General features: G+C 42.0%; 2 protein-coding genes across 6 annotated transcripts in view; both read left to right on the top strand.

The window, feature by feature from the left end:
• LOC101745709 (ATP-dependent RNA helicase DHX30) overlaps window positions 1–10,820 on the top strand; it is a 29,231-nt gene extending 18,411 nt beyond the window's left edge. For all 5 annotated transcript variants that reach the window (XM_038021180.2, XM_038021182.2, XM_062676810.1 and 2 more), the window contains 10 exons: window positions 6–169; window positions 1,516–1,596; window positions 2,024–2,096; window positions 2,824–2,960; window positions 4,298–4,486; window positions 5,539–5,703; window positions 6,478–6,679; window positions 7,772–7,961; window positions 9,105–9,175; window positions 10,590–10,820. In XM_038021180.2, the coding sequence (XP_037877108.1) occupies window positions 6–169; window positions 1,516–1,596; window positions 2,024–2,096; window positions 2,824–2,960; window positions 4,298–4,486; window positions 5,539–5,703; window positions 6,478–6,679; window positions 7,772–7,961; window positions 9,105–9,175; window positions 10,590–10,803 (1,486 nt within the window). In that variant the 3' untranslated portion in view covers window positions 10,804–10,820. The remainder of the gene's footprint in view (window positions 1–5; window positions 170–1,515; window positions 1,597–2,023; window positions 2,097–2,823; window positions 2,961–4,297; window positions 4,487–5,538; window positions 5,704–6,477; window positions 6,680–7,771; window positions 7,962–9,104; window positions 9,176–10,589) is intronic.
• A 4,344-nt stretch (window positions 10,821–15,164) lies between these two features.
• On the top strand, window positions 15,165–17,631 carry serpin-4 (serine protease inhibitor 4). The gene is given in 1 exon segment (NM_001043625.1): window positions 15,165–17,631. A coding segment is annotated over 1 exon segment (1,233 nt). The 5' UTR covers window positions 15,165–15,460; the 3' UTR covers window positions 16,694–17,631.
• The last annotated feature ends 638 nt before the right edge of the window (window positions 17,632–18,269 follow it).

Here is an 18,269-nt window from a genome sequence, read left to right on the forward strand (position 1 = left end):
TGTAGACTGTCGGCGTTGGAGCAGGCGCGCATATTCTCGGCGGCGGCGGCGGGCGTGCGGCGCGTGCTGCTGGCGACCAACGTGGCGGAGACGTCGCTGACGGTGCCGGACGTCACGCACGTGCTGGACACCGGCGCGCACCGGGAGAACACCACCGACCAGAGCGCGGGTCTGTACTGACCTCAGTGTTTTTTTTTATTGCTTATGTGTGTGGACGAGCTCACAGCCCACCCGGTATTAAGTGGTTACTGGAACTCATAAACATCTACAATGTAAATGCGCCACACACCTTGAGATATAAGTTCTAAGGTCTCAGTATAGTCACAACGGCTGCCCCACCCTTCAAACCGAAACGCATTGCTGCTTCGCGGCAGAAATAGGCGGGGGGTGGTACCTACCCGTGCAGACTCACAAGAGAGGTCCTACCACCAGTAGTTACGCAAATTAAAATTTTGCGTGTTTGATTTTTATTGCACGATGTTATTCCTTCACCGTGGAAGTCAATCGTGAACATTTGTTGAGTACGGTCATAATCCTCTTCTTCTTAGTCGCATACTTCATTGCTGAAGGTCGTGTCCCTGAAAGCCCTTCGTGGCTCTTTGTACCATCAGCTTCCATTTCCTTCGGTTTTCGGCTTCTCTCAGGGCGGTCGCAACTGAGAGTCCAGTGAGCACAGTTATCTGATCTGACCAACGGTTTGGTGGCCGGCCGCCGGGTCTTTTCCCTTCTACCTTGCCGGCCACAGTCAATTTTTCAAGGTTATTTGGTGGCCGCCATACTCATCTATCATATACCATTACTTCGCTCACTCCCCACTTACACATATCGTCTTTCACGCAATCCATCCATTTCTACTTAGGTCTACCTCTTCCTCTATATCCTTCCACATTCATAGTTAACACTCTCTTACCAACCTCATTTTCATTTCGTCTCATCACATGTCCATACCATCCCAAACGCACACTTCTCAGCTTCTCTGTCACAGGTGACACTTTCAGACTTCCTCTAACATATTCATTCCTTACAGTGTTCCTTATTGTACCTTATTGGCAGATAGCGACTTGACTGTGCCGCTGGTATTACGGTAACAGCTTGCCATCAGACGGGCAGTGTGTTCGTCTGCCAATCAACGCAACAAAAAATAGTTTAACTTCAGTGTTGCCTTATGTGATTTTAACTTCAGAGTTGCCTTAATTGATTGTAATTTCAGTGTTGCTTTATCTGATTTTAAATTCAGTGCTGCCTTAATTGATTGTAATTTCAGTTTTGCCCTATTTGATTTTAACTTCAGTGTTGCCTTACTTAATTTTAAATTCAGTGTTTGTTGCCTTATTTGATTTTAGCTTTAGTGTTGCCTTATGTAATTTTAACTTCAGTGTTGCCTTATTTAATTTTAATTTCAGTGTTGCCTAATTGGATTATACTACTACTGTAGTTAAAACTTCAGTTTCAGGGTACATTTAGTGCGTCAGTTTACAGTTGACTGTGGAGTGACATAGCTACATTTGGCTGCAGGTACATTATGTCTGGAGACGGCGTGGGTGTCGCAGGCCGCCGCCAAGCAGAGGTGCGGACGAGCCGGGAGAGTGCGAGCGGGTATATTGATTACTTAAATTAATTTGTCGTTTAAATAAATATGGCTATGGAATTCCGGCTATGGAATGAGCTCCCCTCCACGGTGTTTCCCGAGCACTATGTCATGTCCTTCTTCAAACGAGGCTTGTGGAGAGTATTAAGCGGTAGGCAGCGGCTTGGCTCTGCCCCTGGCATTGCTGAACTCCATGGGCGACGGTAACCACTCACCATCAGGTGGGCCGTATGCTCGTCTGCCTACAAGTGCAACAAAAAAAAAAATCCTCGTCGATGTATCCGCGTCTAGGAAGCACACGGGGTTATATAGGATTTTATGGATCTCGCTAACGACATTTTCAAGATAAGCTTGCGTGTATACAAGTTTCGAACAACAACATTCGGCCCCCCGCCCCCCGGTCCCCCCGGCAAGTAACACGCGCGCGTGTTGCAGGTCACTGCTACAAGCTGTACACGAGGCAGAAGGAGCAGGAGTTCCGGCCGCACTCCACCCCCGAGATACTGAGGTGAGTGACTCACCCCACCCTGCCGCGTACTGCTCCAGTGATGCTCTATTTCACTCGAGAGGTTTTCTTTTTTTCCTACCTATTCTATTGATCTCGAGGGGTCACACTAGGTTTACGGAGCGAAGTCGTCGTGGCCTAAAAAATCAAGACGTCCTGTGCATTCGTGTTGAGCGGTGCACCGGTGTTCGAATCCCGCAGGCGGGTACTAATTTTTGTGATGAAATACGTACTTTACAGATGTTCACGATTGACTTCCACGGTGAAGGAATAGCATCGTGTAATAAAAATTAGAACAGCAAAATTATAATTTGCGTAATTACTGAGGGTAAGACGTCTCGTGAGTCCGCGCAGGTACCACCACCCGGCCTATTTCTGCCGTGAAGCAGTAATGTGTTTCGGTTTGATGGGTGGGGCAGCCGTTACTGGGGTCTATGGGATCTTCTTATCGTATCCGATAACTACTCAACACCAGGTGGGCCGTGACCTCGTCCACCTATCTAAGCCATAAAGCCATAGGTGCTGAGTGGTTACTGGAGCCCATAGACATCTACAATGCGCCACCACTGTGAGATATGAGTTCTAAGGTCTCAGTATAGTTACAACGGCTGCCCCGCCCTTCAAACCGAAACGCATTACTGCTTCACGGCAGAAACAGGCAGGGCGGTGGTACCTGCCCGCGCGGACTCACTGTGCTGTTCAGAGTTACAGTAGAGCGGTGTGTCGGCAGGGTGCCGCTGGTGCAGACGGTGCTGGACTGCAAGTCGTACGCTCCGGACGACAGGATCGAGGACTTCCTGTCGCAGCTGCCGGAGCCCCCCGGCTCGGACGCTATCGACTTCGCCGTCAACGACCTCGTGGAGATTGGTATGAATGATTTATTTTTAATACGCTTTTATTAGTTTCTGACGTGTGACGTATGCATGTGAATGTTTGTAACGGAATCTTTGAACATGATTTTGACCCCCTTTAAAACGTCGGATTAACTCGAAATTTGGTATACTTATTAAGAACCGACGACAATTCAATTATAAAAAATTTAAATTAACTAAAAAATGAAAAATAAATAATAGTTTAAAGAAACAAACAAAATACGCTTTTATAGAAAATCCAACTAAAAATAGAAAATAACTTTAAATAAATTTAAAAATAAAGTCATTTTTTCTTTCACTATTTTTAATTCAAGTTTATTACAATTTATTTTCCATTTTTTAGTTGGATTTTCTATAAAAACGTATTCTGTTAGTTTCTTTAAACTATTATTTATTATTCATTTTTAAAGCCTACACTACACTACGGATGACCGGTTTAGGTAGTTTTCGTCTATATACACAATATTCATAAATATAAATTCTATTATTAATAAAAAAATATAAATAAATAAATAAACACAGAAATGTGCAAAAATAAAAACATTACAAAAAATGTTTGTATATGTATGTATTAAAAGAATGGTGCACGTGAGAGAAGTGAAACTTCTTTTGCGGTGTTTTTTTTTTATTGCCTTTATAGGCAGACGAGCGTACGGCCCACCTGATGGTAAGTGGTTACCGTCGCCCATGGACTTCAGCAATGCCAGGAGCAGAGCCAAGCCGCTGCCAAGTGCTGCCGTGTGAAGTATTGTGGTTTTCATTCATTTCATAATTTTTCATTCTTATATCGAATTTCTCTTGTAATAGAGAATGCTGTGTATAAGTGAAATGACGGTGCTTTTAGGTACTTCAAGCACCGGTCACCGTTCTCGTCGAACCCGTCGCTTGCGACGAAGGGCTCGACGAGTAAATTAACTCACAGACACAGCCCACTGAGTTTCTCGCCGGATCTTCTCAGTGGGTCGCGTTTCCGATCCGGTGGTAGATTCTGCGAAGCACGACTCTTGCTAGGGTTCGTGTTAGCAACATCGTCAGGTTTGAGCCCGTGAGCTCACCTACTAAAGTTAGGGTTACGCTGACATAGCCGCTAGGGCTATCAGCTTAGGTATGAAAAAATAAAAAGTGAAATGACCTAGCTCGCTTTGTCCGGTTTCTCCACGGTCGAGTAGTTCGCGAGACACTCTATTCTCTCTCTCACTCGTGCTCGTCCTAAATTGTATCTTTTCTCTCTAGCCGTAACGAATCCGACGCTAGTTAAGTTTTACTCCTGTGGCTAAAGAAGTTTTACTTCCAAAAAAAAAACAATTAAAATTTTGATGTTATTCGACAAAGGTGCTCTAACTAGCCGGCAACAGCTGACTCGTCTCGGCGGGCTGTTGTGCGGCCTGGCGCTGTCGCCGCGGGTCGCCGTCTGCCTGCTACACTCGGTGGCCATTGGCAATGTCATTGCCGCCGCCACGATCGCCACGCACGTCAGCGACAACCTGCAGCTGTTCCACGACGTTGCTCAACGCAAGGCAGGTGGGTTCAGACCAGGTCGCTGAGCCGAAGGTCGGTTACTGGCGGTAGGTACACTTATTGGCGGCGTTGGCGGGGCTGAGGACCCGTAGAGCTAGGAACTGTCCAACGACCAGGGCGATTGCGCTTTTAAACGAAAATCTGTCCGAAATCCAGGATGCTGACGTGTTTGCCGATAATTGGGGTATACTTTTTTTCCAAAATAATGGTATTTTTAGCATAATAATAGTACTTAATAATTTTAATAATGTTTTTTGTGTTAAGGAATTAGGCGTTTTGGTGCAAACTGTAAGCCTGACTTTAAATTGAATGGAATAAATGAATAAATAAAGATAAAGTAGCTCCGCCCTTCAAGGCGTAGTCTCCTGCGAGGAATTCGGGAAGGTGGAGGACCTTGGCCCTCCTCGTCTCCCTCTTCCTATCGGGAGGTGTCGGAGTCCGACATAACCCGATTCGTTACACCCCCCGCCGGACCGGGTATCCGTAAAAGGATTCCCCAGTCCTTCGAATCTGTCCGATTGCGCTGAACTAATTTTAAGTGAATTAACTTTTACGCTATCGAGAGCGTTAAGAAACTCGCACTAAGCACACAGTACTACGTTTTCCAGTTTGCGGTCTCCACTCAAGAACGCGCTTACCCCAACGGTTACCGGTTGTCCGGCTAATATGGCCAGCCCATTGCCACTTCAGCTTACTAATCCAATTTTTTTTTATTGCTTAGATCGGTGGACGAGCTCACACCTGGTATTAAGTGGTTACTGGAGCCCATAGACATCTACAACGTAAATGCGCCACCCACCTTGAGATATAAGTTCTAAGGTCTCAGTATAGTTACAACGGCTACCCCACCCTTCGAACCGAAACGCACTATTGCTTCACGGCGGAAATAGGCAGGGTGGTGGTACCTACCCGTGCGGACTCCGCTGTGCTATGTCTATAACTTTGGTCCTCTGTCGGATCACCTCGTTCCGGTTTCGATCTTTCAGGGAAACTCCAAGCGTAGCCGTCTCCATAGCTCGCTGAGCAGCGATCAGTAAAGTAGAATTGTTTCGCAGAAATACTCGAGATGAAGCGCAAGTTCAGTCCGACGTGTGACTACAGCGCCCTGTACTGGATCCAGCGCGAGTTCGAACAGAAGCTGTCCGAGCTCGGCGGGGGGGAGGCGGGGCGCTGGTGCACGCAGCACGGACTCAGTAAGGAGAGATTGAAAAACGTTAAAGGTACGGATAGCATACACAGTTTTTTTAAGCTATTGCATAGCTTTTATCGCAGGCCTTGAGCGCGGCGACCGAATCATGAAATTACGTAACGAAAAAAACCTTACACCCCTCACTCCGCCTACCATGTAGCCCGCGTTCAACACATTCACACGTTGCGCTTGTGTAGTGTTTGTTAATAAGCGCGCGGCGTGACGTCACTGTTTAATATAGCGTGGTCTTGTTTTATTATTGTTTTAATATTAAATTATCATTGTCTAACTATAATTGCAAAGTTGATAAAAAATGCTATGCAATAGCTTTACCGCGGCAGTTCCCGAGTGCCACACGTTATATTTTTTTTTTGAAGTGAAACTTCTTTAGAATCGTTGTGATTTAAAACTCGATGAAACGAAGAAATAAGTCCATAGAGACACAAACACATAAACGTATAGGATTCAGCCGCAGAGAGAATGAGATAGAACACATTAGACGTTCTCATTGTAGTGTTTTTTAATACAGCGCCACATGGTTTCTTTTTATTGCTTAGATGAGTGGACGAGCTCGCAGCCCACCTGGTGTTAAATGGTTATCGGAGCCCATAGACATGCACAACGTAAATGTCGCCACCCACCTCGAGATATGGGCTCTAAGGTCTCAGTATAGTTACAACGGCTGCCCCGCCTTTCAAAACTGCTTCACGGCAGAAATAGGCAACGTAGTGGTACCTACCCGCGCGGACTCACAACACGTTCTACCACCAGATTAAATGTTAATGATTTCATTGTTTCCGCACAGATCTGACGAACTTGTATCTGGAGCAACTATTGAAAACTGGCGTAGTGGAACCGACTATAGAGGCAGAAGAACTGAACAGGTTCAGTGGTATTGACGAGCTGACGTCCGCCGTGCTGTTGTCCGGGAGCGACGCGCTGCTCACCGCGAGCCGCAGACTCAGGACCAAAGGGAAACTCGCCACGGAAACCGTGCTCTACACCAGGTACGCAACGGAACTAAACTCGAACGATTACTGGTGGTAGGAGGTGTTGTGAGTCCGCGCGGGTAGGTACCACCACCCTGCCGACTTCTGTCGTGGAGCAGTAATGCGTTTCGGTTTGAAGGGTGGGGCAGCCGTTGTAACTATACTTGAGACCTTAGAACTTATATCTCAAGGTGGGTGTCGGCATTTACGTTGTATATGTCTATGGGCTCCGGTAACCACTTAAAGATAATAAAGACCCAGACACGACGGTTCGCAAGGCGGGGTCCCGCCCGAAGCTGTGATGTCAAAACCCCCCTTCCCATCACTTTTTTAAGTGATTTTATGACCTGGTAACGAAGACCTTTATTCTTATTTTTATATTCTTATTTTTATGAAAAATGATAATAATATGGAGTAAAATGAAATGAAGATGATTAGTTTGAGACATTAATCAACAGGGATGAAATTAAATGAAATGAGATGTGATGATATGGGATGAAATATAATCTCAGTAAAATGGTGGTCATTTACTGAAATTTTTTCAGTGGTCTTTTTGGAGGATCCCGTGAAGTTACGTCCAGCGACTATGTTTCATTTTCCCACATTGTGCACTTTTACAGATACTAAACATTTAATAAACCACCGTTATTACACATTTAAACCTGAAGAAACACTAAATAGACAAAATAAAAAAAAGGATTGTGTAGTTTTATGAAACCACGGTAAAATGAAACTTTTTTTCACATTATAGACATTTAACTCTGACAAACAACATTTACATTAAACACTGACAAAAACAAAAACAAAATAGTTCGGAGCACTGGTACAAATGAGTAACAGTCTATACACTACACGGTCAGCCGCTGCGAACTATAGGCGCCGCCATATTGGCATTGGCTGCTCTGGCGAGTGCCTTTCACTTTATCCCTACTCCGCGGCCGACCGTCACGCGACATGCAACACACAGACGAAAAAGTTTTAAGACGATATCAACGAATCACAAATCACACAACTTCACTCCTCGCGTTCCTGCCAAAGTCTCCCTACCCCTCCCCCTAATCTGCCGCTACAGCAGCGACCTCTCAATACAATATAACGCTTGTGTATTAGCTCCCGCGAACGCGCCCACGTCAGCAGCGAGAGCGTGAACCACAATGTGATCAAGCGGGGCGATAAATGCAAGCTGATCGCGTATTTCGGGGGCCACCGCTCGGCCGAGAGGAGAGCCCTCGTGCTCCACAAGACCAGCCTCGTGCCCCCCCAGACCGCCCTGCTGTTCAGCCCCTCTGACGTGCGGAAGGTGACCTATGCTTATCGTAACTACAGCTACTTCTATACTATAATAATATTATAAAGAGGAAAGATTTGTTTGTTTGTTTGTATTGAATAGGCTCCGAAACTACTGAACCGATTTGAAAAATTCTTTAATTATTTGGAAGCTACACTATTCCCGAGTGACATAGGCTAAAATCTTTTTTGAAAAATTTAGGGATTCTTACTAAAACTCCAACAATGTAAACCAGGGTGTAAAAAAATTACCTTAAATATTCTTTACATCGCGTGCCCTGCGATAACTAATTAATGATAGAATAAAATAATGTGCTACGACTTTGTAGAACACATTAATATTTACAAAAACTGTCCCGACAGTATATGTCTAACTATTATAGTTATGTCGCAATAAGTGTTATTTTATTTAAAAAAAATAAAATAACGTCAAATATCGTTGAAATTTTTGTTAAAGACCCGAGCGGAGCCGGAGCGGGCCGCTAGTATAATTGGAAATAGTTAACTCAAGACCTAACATTCCTCCACCATTATATGAGTTGATACTGAAAAAAAATAATTGAATTTAACATGACTTAGAATAATCTGACTTAAATAATAAAAAATGTAGCAGTGTACAAGGTCGGGCTTACAAAAAAAAAACATGTGTGCAATTCACACGTGGTAGAAGTGAAATCTATTAGTAAATAATTGAAAATCATCTTTTATAGTATGAGGTAGCGCCCTCTGTGATTTAATATTTTAACTTCACGTATAATCCTAAATTAAAATTCACTACAAGAGGTTTCATACACACGTACAGTATTAAAAAATCTCATAGATGGCGCTGTATTGAAAAAAAACACTACACCGAGAACGTCTAATGTGTTCTATCTCATTCTCTCGCCGGCTGAATCCTATACATTTAAGTGTTTGTGTCTCTATGGACTTATTATTTCGTTTCATCGAGTTTGAAAATCACAACGATTCTAAAGAAGTTTCACTTCAAAAAAACACTACAGCCAGTAATTTTTAAACAGGATGTATAATAATAACAAAATTTGAAATTACTTAATTATAGAAAATACATTTATTAAACAAATTTATTATATAATATAATAAAAATATGTAATAAATTCTAGGAAATAACATACTAAACATATATTATTGTTTCTAGGAGGCGTCGGACAGTGAAACAACGATATTGTCTATACGAAAACATAACTTAAGAATACACATGCCAACCTGGTAAGTGTTTTAAGCATGTGCTTATGATAAAAGGAGGGTAGAGGTAAGGATCTTGTTGATGTTGACTTGAATAAGTGTCCAGTTGTAAAAATAAACTGAAAAACTGATTAGCTAAGGTAGCAAGCGATCTGATATTTATTTATTTACATAAGTACTGCCACATCACAAACATCTAACATTGAAAATAAATTTAAACTATTTAATTTATGGCCTGATGCATGTGACAACAATGGCGTACATAGCATTGGCAATTCATCGGCTCGAAAATGGAATACAATAATAATAATAATAATAATGATAATAATAAAAAAAAACAGTACTATTTGTTGAAATATTAATAAAAATGTCTAAAAATGTCATGTCATATCGAAAAGAAGAAAAGAAGAAATGTTAATATAATGTCAAGCAACAACAAGTCAGTTATAGAACAAGAAATGATCAACGATTAAAGTTAAAGTTAAGGTCCCTTTTTCCTTCCTTTCCTATCTTATGATATGATATGAATGAAGCAGTTCGAAAAGTCAAGTGTATGGAGTGTGTGTATATTTTTTTTAAAACGTTAAGTTCTCTCATGAAAGTCGTCGTGGCCTAACGGATAAGACGCCCGGTGCACTCGTGTTGAGCGATGCACCGGTGTTCGAATCTCAGGCGGGTACCAATTTCTCTAATGAAATACGTACTCGACAAATGTTCACGATTGACTTCCACGGTGAAGGAATAACATCGTGTAAAAAAAATCAAACCCGTAAAAATTATAATTTGCGTAATCACTGGTGGTAGGACCTCTTGTGAGTCCGCGCGGGTAGGTAACACCGCCCTGACTATTTCTGCCGTGAATTATTTTATTCCTTTTAAAATATTTATCTTATTTTCGGTTTGACGCTATAGAATAATTTAGCCATTGAAAATAATATTATGTTTTAAAATATTCCATGTTGATGTCCGTTCATAGTATTTTGAGTGAGTTATTTCGCCTAATGAAAGCTGAAGTTTTCCTTTTTTTTTACTATTTTACTGGAATGTCTTTTTTTTTTTATTGCTTATATGTGTGGACGAGCTCACAGCCCACCTGGTGTTAAGTGGTTACTGGAGCCCATAGACATCTACAACGTAAATGCGCCACACACCTTGAGATATAGTTCTAAGGTCTCAGTATAGTTACAACGGCTGTCCCACCCTTCAAACCGAAACGCATTGCTGCTTCACGGCAGAAATAGGCGGGGCGGTGGTACCTACCCGCGCGGACTCACAAGAGGTCCTATCACCAGTAAGTCTTTACTTGAATGTATCTTTAAAATTACACCATTTGCTACAGTGGCGCCCCCCTAACTCTACCCTCATTATTATGACTGTAATAATCTTTTGAAATAAAAAAAATTGTCTTTTGACCACAGGTAACGCATTTTTTTTTCAGTCAAGCAGATTATTTATTAAAAGCCAGAGAAATGCTGTGGAACACATTCAAGTACCAAATAGAGAGAAATATGAATACTCTAGATTACGGTGACAACACTAAAGTATCAAGATTCAGAGTCAGACTGGTCAAGAGCATCGGAAGGATATTAGTGGAAGGATCACGAGAGTGCTTGGAAGGAAAGAAGGAAAAAGTATTTGTTGATGACGAATAAATACATGCGAATATAAATTTATTTTATTAATTTATATTGGATTCTTTTAATTAAATACTTACGTACCTATAGTCTTATTTTTATTTTTGTTGCTTAGGTGGGTGGACGAACTCACGGCCCGCCTGCTGTTAAGTGGTTACCGGAGCCCATAGACATATACAACGTAAATGCCGCGTCACCCACCTCAAGAAGTGAGTTCGAAAGTCTCAGTTTGAACAGTACAACAACTGCCCCGCCCTTCAAACCGAAGCGCATTACTGCTTCACGGCAGAAATAGGCAGGTGCAGAAAAGGTCGCTGCTGTAGCGCTGTGAAGGGGGGGGATAAGGGGAAACCTAATTTGATAGCGGATTACCGTGCGTGATTTGTTCCCGGTTATTTATTTCTTAGGTGTAATTACTCATCTGTCATGCATAATTTTTGTTTTTAAGGGATTTTATGACCTGGTTACTGAGACCTTTATGTCGAGACCTATTATAAAAACTTTTTAAATATGAAAACTAATATTATGAAATGAAGTTGTTAACATGGCAAGAAACGAAATAAAATGAGATGATATGGGATGACGTACGAGTATAATCTCAGTAAAATGGTGGTCATTTACTGAGATTTTTTCAGTGGACTTTTTGTAGGGTCCCGAGAAGTTACGTCCAGCGGCTTTGTTTCATTTTCCCACATTTGTGCACTCTCACAGATATTAAACAGTTAATAAACCACCGTTATTACACATTTAAACCTGAAGAAATCCTAAATAGACAAAATAAAACAAATCACACAACTTCACTCTACGCGTTCCCGCCAAAAAAATCCTATTTTATAATAATAGGCGTTAAAGTATGAAATTGCCGTTTTATTGTAAAACCTAAGAGATGTAAGAACCTTCATGGTTTGAGATTTTTGAGTGAAACTTTTATCAAATGGTACCTATGAGGTTCTTTTAAAAAATGTGCAACATTCGATTATCGACTTTCAGTTGTTTTTTTATTCAGCTTAGATAATAAAGATGGATACTTTGAAAATTCAAGTGATTTTTGAATACGAGTTCCGACGCGGAACTAACGCTGCAGAAACGGCTCGCAATATCGATGTTGCGTTTGGAGAGGGGACTGCTAATGAGCGCACCGTGCGATTTTGGTTTAAACGCTTTCGTGATGGAAATTTTGATTTCAAGAACGAACCACGTGGAAGACCGCCTACACATGTGAATAACAATGAATTGACCAACTGATAACAATGTTGGCTACTATCTTAAATGCCGCTATGACGCACTGCATCTTTCCTGCGGTATGGAAAGAGGCGGACGTTACGAACGGCTCCTTCGGAAACGCCTCTGGGACTTCGTTACCGCGAATAAAATTCTAATAGACGAGCAGTTTGGATTCCGCGCTAAACACTCGTGCGTACGACAAGTGCACCGCCTCACGGAGCACATCTTAATAGGGCTAAATAGGCGTAAACAAATCCCGACCGGCGCCCTCTTCTTCGATGTAGCGAAGGCGTTCAACAAAGTCTGACACAACGGTTTGATCTACAAACTGTATAACATGGGAGTGCCAGACAGACTCGTGCTCATCATACGAGACTTCTTGTCGAACCATTCGTTTCGATATCGAGTAGAGGGAACTCGCTCTCGTCCCCGTCATTTGACTGCCGGAGTCCCGCAAGGCTCCGCGCTCTCCCCGTTACCATTTAGTTTGTATATAAATGATATACCCCGGTCTCCGGAGACCCATCTAGCGCTCTTCGCCGATGACACGGCTATCTTCTACTCGTGTAGGAAGATGTCGTTGCTTCATCGGCGACTCCAGATTGCAGTAACCACCATGGGACAGTGGTTCCGGAAGTGGCAAATCGACATCAACCCCACGAAAAGCACAGCGGTGCTATTCAAAAGGGGTCGCCCTCCGAATACCACTTCGAGCACCCCACTCCCTAATAGGCGCGCAAACACCTCCGCCGTTAGCCCTATCACTCTCTTTGACCAGCCCATACCGTGGGCCCCGAAGGTCAAATATCTAGGCGTCACCCTCGTCAGAGGAATGGCATTCCGTCCCCACATAAAAACGGTACGCGACCGCGCCCCGTTTATACTAGGACGACTCTACCCAATGCTTTGTAGACGAAGCAAACTGTCCCTCCGTAACAAGGTAACCCTCTACAAAACTTGCATACGCCCCGTCATGACGTATGCAAGCGTAGTGTTCGCTCACGCGGCCCGCACCAACTTGAGAACCCTTCAGGTTATAACTAGTCAGGTCATAAGTATTGTCACACAGTAAAAACTTTTCTGTTAGAATGCTGGCCACAAAAAAGTTTATTGAATTCGAATTTCGAATTGTTCATGAAAATAAAAATGTATACTTTTAGCATTTTACTCATTTTTAAATATGGAGTGGACGCTTAAAGAAGACCGTGTTGCAGATATTGCGTTGCATCGTTGCGGTTACGCGCCAATTAAAATTTTTAACATACTGAAAAATTTGAATATAACCAAAAGATTCGTTTATCGTACCATCAAACGATACAATGAAGACTCTAGTGTAGATGACAGGTCAAGAAGTGGTCGCCCTCGGTCTGTTAGGACTCCAGCAGTGATAAAAGCTGTGAAGGCGCGAAATCAAAGAAATCCCAAACGTAAGCAGAAACTGTTGGCCCCTTCAGATGGGGTTAAGCAGAACCACGGTGAAAAGGGTGTTTAATGAAGACTTAGGGCTTCGGGCATATCGAAGAAAAACAGGACATCGTTTGAATGCTCGTCTAATGGACCTGAGACTGAGGAGATGCCGCGCTTTGTTGAAGCGGTACGCGGGAAAAAAATATCGGGAAATTCTTTTTTCGGATGAAAAAATTTTTACCGTAGGAAAGAGCTACAACAAACAAAATGATAAGGTGTACGCACACAGTAGTGAAGAAGTGAGCAACCATATTCCGCGTGTCCAACGAGGTCATTTTCCATCCTCGCTCATGGTATGGTTGGGAGTTTCTTATTGGGGCTTAACAGAGGTACATTTTTGTGAGAAAGGTGTAAAAACGAATGCAGTTGTGTATCAAAATACAGTCCTGACGAACCTTGTGGAACCTGTTTCTCATAACATGTTCAATAACAGGCACTGGGTATTCCAACAAGATTCGGCGCCAGCTCATAGAGCGAAGAGCACACAAGACTGGCTGGCGGCGCGTGAAATCGACTTCATCCGGCACGAAGACTGGCCCTCCTCCAGTCCAGATTTGAATCCGTTAGATTACAAGATATGGCAACACTTGGAGGAAAAGGCGTGCTCAAAGCCTCATCCCAATTTGGAGTCACTCAAGACATCCTTGATTAAGGCAGCCGCCGATATTGACATGGACCTCGTTCGTGCTGCGATAGACGACTGGCCGCGCAGATTGAAGGCCTGTATTCAAAATCACGGAGGTCCTTTTTAATAAACTTTAGTGTCATAAGAATCTATGTTTTGTTAAGTTCATTTTGGTATATGAATGGTTACATAATGAATAAACTTGTTTCAATTATTTTACATTAAACATGTGACAGAATTTATGACCTGACTAGGTACAATCCCGATTCTGCAGGATAGCCGTCGGAGCACCATGGTTCCAGAGGAACGTGGACCTCCACGATGACCTGGAGCTCGACCCCTCAGTAAGTATCTACAGTCGGCATCGCTGCGCCACTTTGGGAAGACGGCATGACATGAGAACCCTCTTGTCGTGGCCGCTGGAAACTACATACCCGATCCTGTAGACCGAATGGTAAACCGTCGACGTCGCCCAAAGCACGTCATCACGGATCCTCCTGATCCATTAACGGTGCTTTTAGGCAATACAAGCACCGATCACCGTCCTCGTCGAACCCGTCGCTTGCGACGAAGGGCTCGACGAGCGAATTAACCCACAGACACAGCCCACTGAGTTTCTCGCCGGATCTTCTCAGTGGGTCGCGTTTCCGACCCGGTGGTAGATTCTGCGAAGCACTGCTCTTGCTAGGGTCAGTGTTAGCAATTCTCCGGTTTGAGCCCCGTGAGCTCACCTACACAAGCTAGGGTAAGCTGAAATAGCCTCTCAAGGCTATCAGCATAGGTAGGGTGGCGGCATTTACGTTGTTGATATCTATGGGCTCCGGTAAACAATTACACGGTGAGCCGTGAGTTCCTCCATCAATCTAACAAAAAAAAACGATTAAATCTGAACAAATATTGATAAACATATAGAAAACAATTCACACAACTTCATTCTTCGCTTTCCCGCCAAAAAGGCCGAAATTATTATAAGAAAGGTCAAGGAATTTATGCCTCACAGTCCCAGCCTTATATGTGTATCAATCTAGTGTATTATCTATGCCGCGTCCGTAAACAACAAAAAAAAAACAAATAAGTACACAGTCAGCAAAATAATTTGTTTTCCCACTTTTAATCGTAGTTTAAACTTGATCTGTGCTTTTATTATTAGCGGGCTAAGCTAAACTGCCGCTTGTCGCAATATATAAAATAAACCGGTTTTATCCTACGTAATAAACGCTGAACTTGTGCTAATGCGACCGTATGTGATTTTCCTCATCCGTATCGAGACTGCGTTTTGCGCCGCGCAGTCCTCGGACTCTTCGTACGACGGAATCTACGAAACGTGTTTTAAACGAAGTGAAGTAAACTAAATTAATTATGTGTCTTTTAAAATTTTTGGTTTTGGCAATCGTGCCATTGTCTTTCGCTCAAAATATTCCTAAGGCGACTAATCTCCACAATGGGCTCACCGAGAAGATTGGAAATTTTTCCATTGAATTATTGTATCACACCTCGAATTTGGAGCAGAGTAAAGGTAACTTGATTATGTCTCCAATCACCGTTTGGACGGTTTTGGCGGTAATAGCTGAAGGCGCGTCTGGGAATACGAGACGGCAGATCAATCACGCGTTACGGCTACAAGCAAAGCATACGAACGTCACTCGAAGCGAATTCCAAAAAATCTCAGAATGGCTCCGAGTCAACACGAACACAATAGAACTCGCCAAAATCAATGCCATAATTGTCGATAAGCAACGTTTGCCACAACAAGACTTTCATGACAATGCAAAGACCTATTATGAAACTGATATGATAACACTTAACTTCGAAGATGCACAGAACTCTGCTAATTTATTGAATTCAGCCATCTCCAACTTCACCCATGGTAAAATACCAAAGATAGTTGACACCGGTAGTTTCCAAGACTCCCAAATGCTGTTGACTAGTGCACTCTATTTTAAAGGTCAGTGGACTATACCATTTAACACATCGTCTACATCAAAACTACCTTTTTACAATAGTAAAGGTGAAAAAATTGGTGAAGTGAACATGATGTACAATCGACATACATATCCATTCTCGAACATTAAAATATTAAATGCAAGAGTCATTGAGTTGCCATACGGTGTAGAAAACCGCTTGTCAATGTTAATCATGGTGCCAAACCCTGGTGTTTCACTTGCAAGTATGTTCATGAAGTTCAAGGAGCTTTCATTAGATTCATTCTTTGAAGAATTGCGCATCTCTAAGGAGGAATTTTCAGATGATGAAGTCGATTGTTTCATTCCGAGATTCAAAATTGAGTCTAATTTGGATATGACATCGGTGTTGAAGAATGCCATGGGTATCGAGGATTTGTTTGATGCGAGGAAAGCTGTTTTACCACATATGGCTCGGACTCCTATGTTTGTGTCGAAAGTGGTACACAAAGCAGAAATTGAAGTTACAGAAGCAGGAACAACAGCTGCCGGAGTAACAGTCGCAGAATTCAGCAACCGAATAGGAGTTGTAAGATTTGAGGCGAATCGTCCCTTCACTTACATGATTGTAGAGAAAGTAACAAATTCAATTGTATTTGGAGGCTTTTATACGGAGCCATCACTTTACTAATTCCGAGTATGTTAAATGTATGTGTAACTTGAAACAATTGAAAGATCTGAATAGTTTAATTGTGGTTTTTTTATTGATTGCTAGCTAACCTGACAGTCATTGTCCTGTCAATTTATGCTAACAGTAGAAGTATGTCAGAAGTAGTGTGCATGAAACAGATATTGTCAGTATATTAAAATGTGCTTAAATTGATAACATTGTGATGATTCAAATAAATATTTTTATATTTCTCAAATGAAAATCATAGATTCCAAACCAAATTGTAATCAAAACATACATAAGTTTATACTGTGCAATAGGAAAAAAAAACATCAAATGTAAATAAAACTATACAGCAAAAGGAAAATGCATAGTAATAATTACTAGAATTATGCATTGGGCTTCTTTGGAAATATGTTTGTATCAACTCTGGATTGGACTCGAACTTGTAATTCGTAATAGGAAAATGTTAAAATGAAAACATTGCAATGAGCAATGTTCTACTGAAGTTTCTTTAGAATTATTCTACTACTAGGTCTGAATATGCTTTTCAATGACGGTGTTGGAAGGAAAGCTCAAGGGCATAGTGCTAAACAGCTTCTGGAACTTTTAAACATCACAATGCTTGCCACCATGAGATAAGAGGTTTAAGTCTTGACTTTTAACACGTGAATGTGATAGGTGAGAACACTGAATATTAGGCATATAACTGTTAACGTTATATTAAAAACTCAGTAATAACTTGATCATATAATCTCTGATTAGTTTATTAGTATATTTTTGGAGGTTGAGTCTATGTATACTTCTAGACTATCGTGTCAATTATACAAAGAAAGCCCTCCCTTGAAAGCGTTTGCACAGTGTGTTGTGTTATAGCAATATTAGATGAACTGGAATTTCAAAAGTAAAAAGTTTACGATTTACCATTAATGCTTTTAATAAAAAAATATATAAATGTTTTATATGTAATGATGCATTTTTGCCTGGACCAATGTGGGGAATGCCCCGCTAATCCGTATCCCATAATTTCCGCAGTGCGTTTTGGTTCAAAGCAAGCATTAAATAAAATAACGAGATTAATATCAAGTATTTTAATGCACCGCATGGAATGTGAAGCGAACAAGATTAGATGCGGTAGTTCACGATGTGACGTCAGAAGTCCAAACTAGAATAAGGTACGTAAATTAGGCTGAGTACATTACTTATTTACTGAAGGCATAACTTTTATGGTCAGGAGCCAGAGTCAGTACTTTTGCTTAAGTAATCTTTTTTTTTTATTGCTTTGGTGGGTAGACGAGCTCATCAGCCCACCTGTTGTTAAGTGGTTACTGGAGTCCATAGACAACTACGACGTAAATGCGTCACTCACCTTGAAATATAAGTTCTAAGGTCTCAAGTATAGTTACAACGGCTGCCCCACCCTTCAAACCGAAACGCATTACTGCTTCACGGCAGAAATAGGCGGGGCGGTGGTACCTACCCGTGCGGACTCACAAGAGGTCCTACCACCAGTAATTACGCAAATGAATTACATTAGAGTTGTCTGTGTTTTGTGCACTATATCCTATCCTTGACAATTGCACGATTGCGATCGCGC

Source organism: Bombyx mori, chromosome 28 (assembly GCF_030269925.1).
Source record: "Bombyx mori chromosome 28, ASM3026992v2".
Taxonomy (NCBI): domain Eukaryota; kingdom Metazoa; phylum Arthropoda; class Insecta; order Lepidoptera; family Bombycidae; genus Bombyx; species Bombyx mori.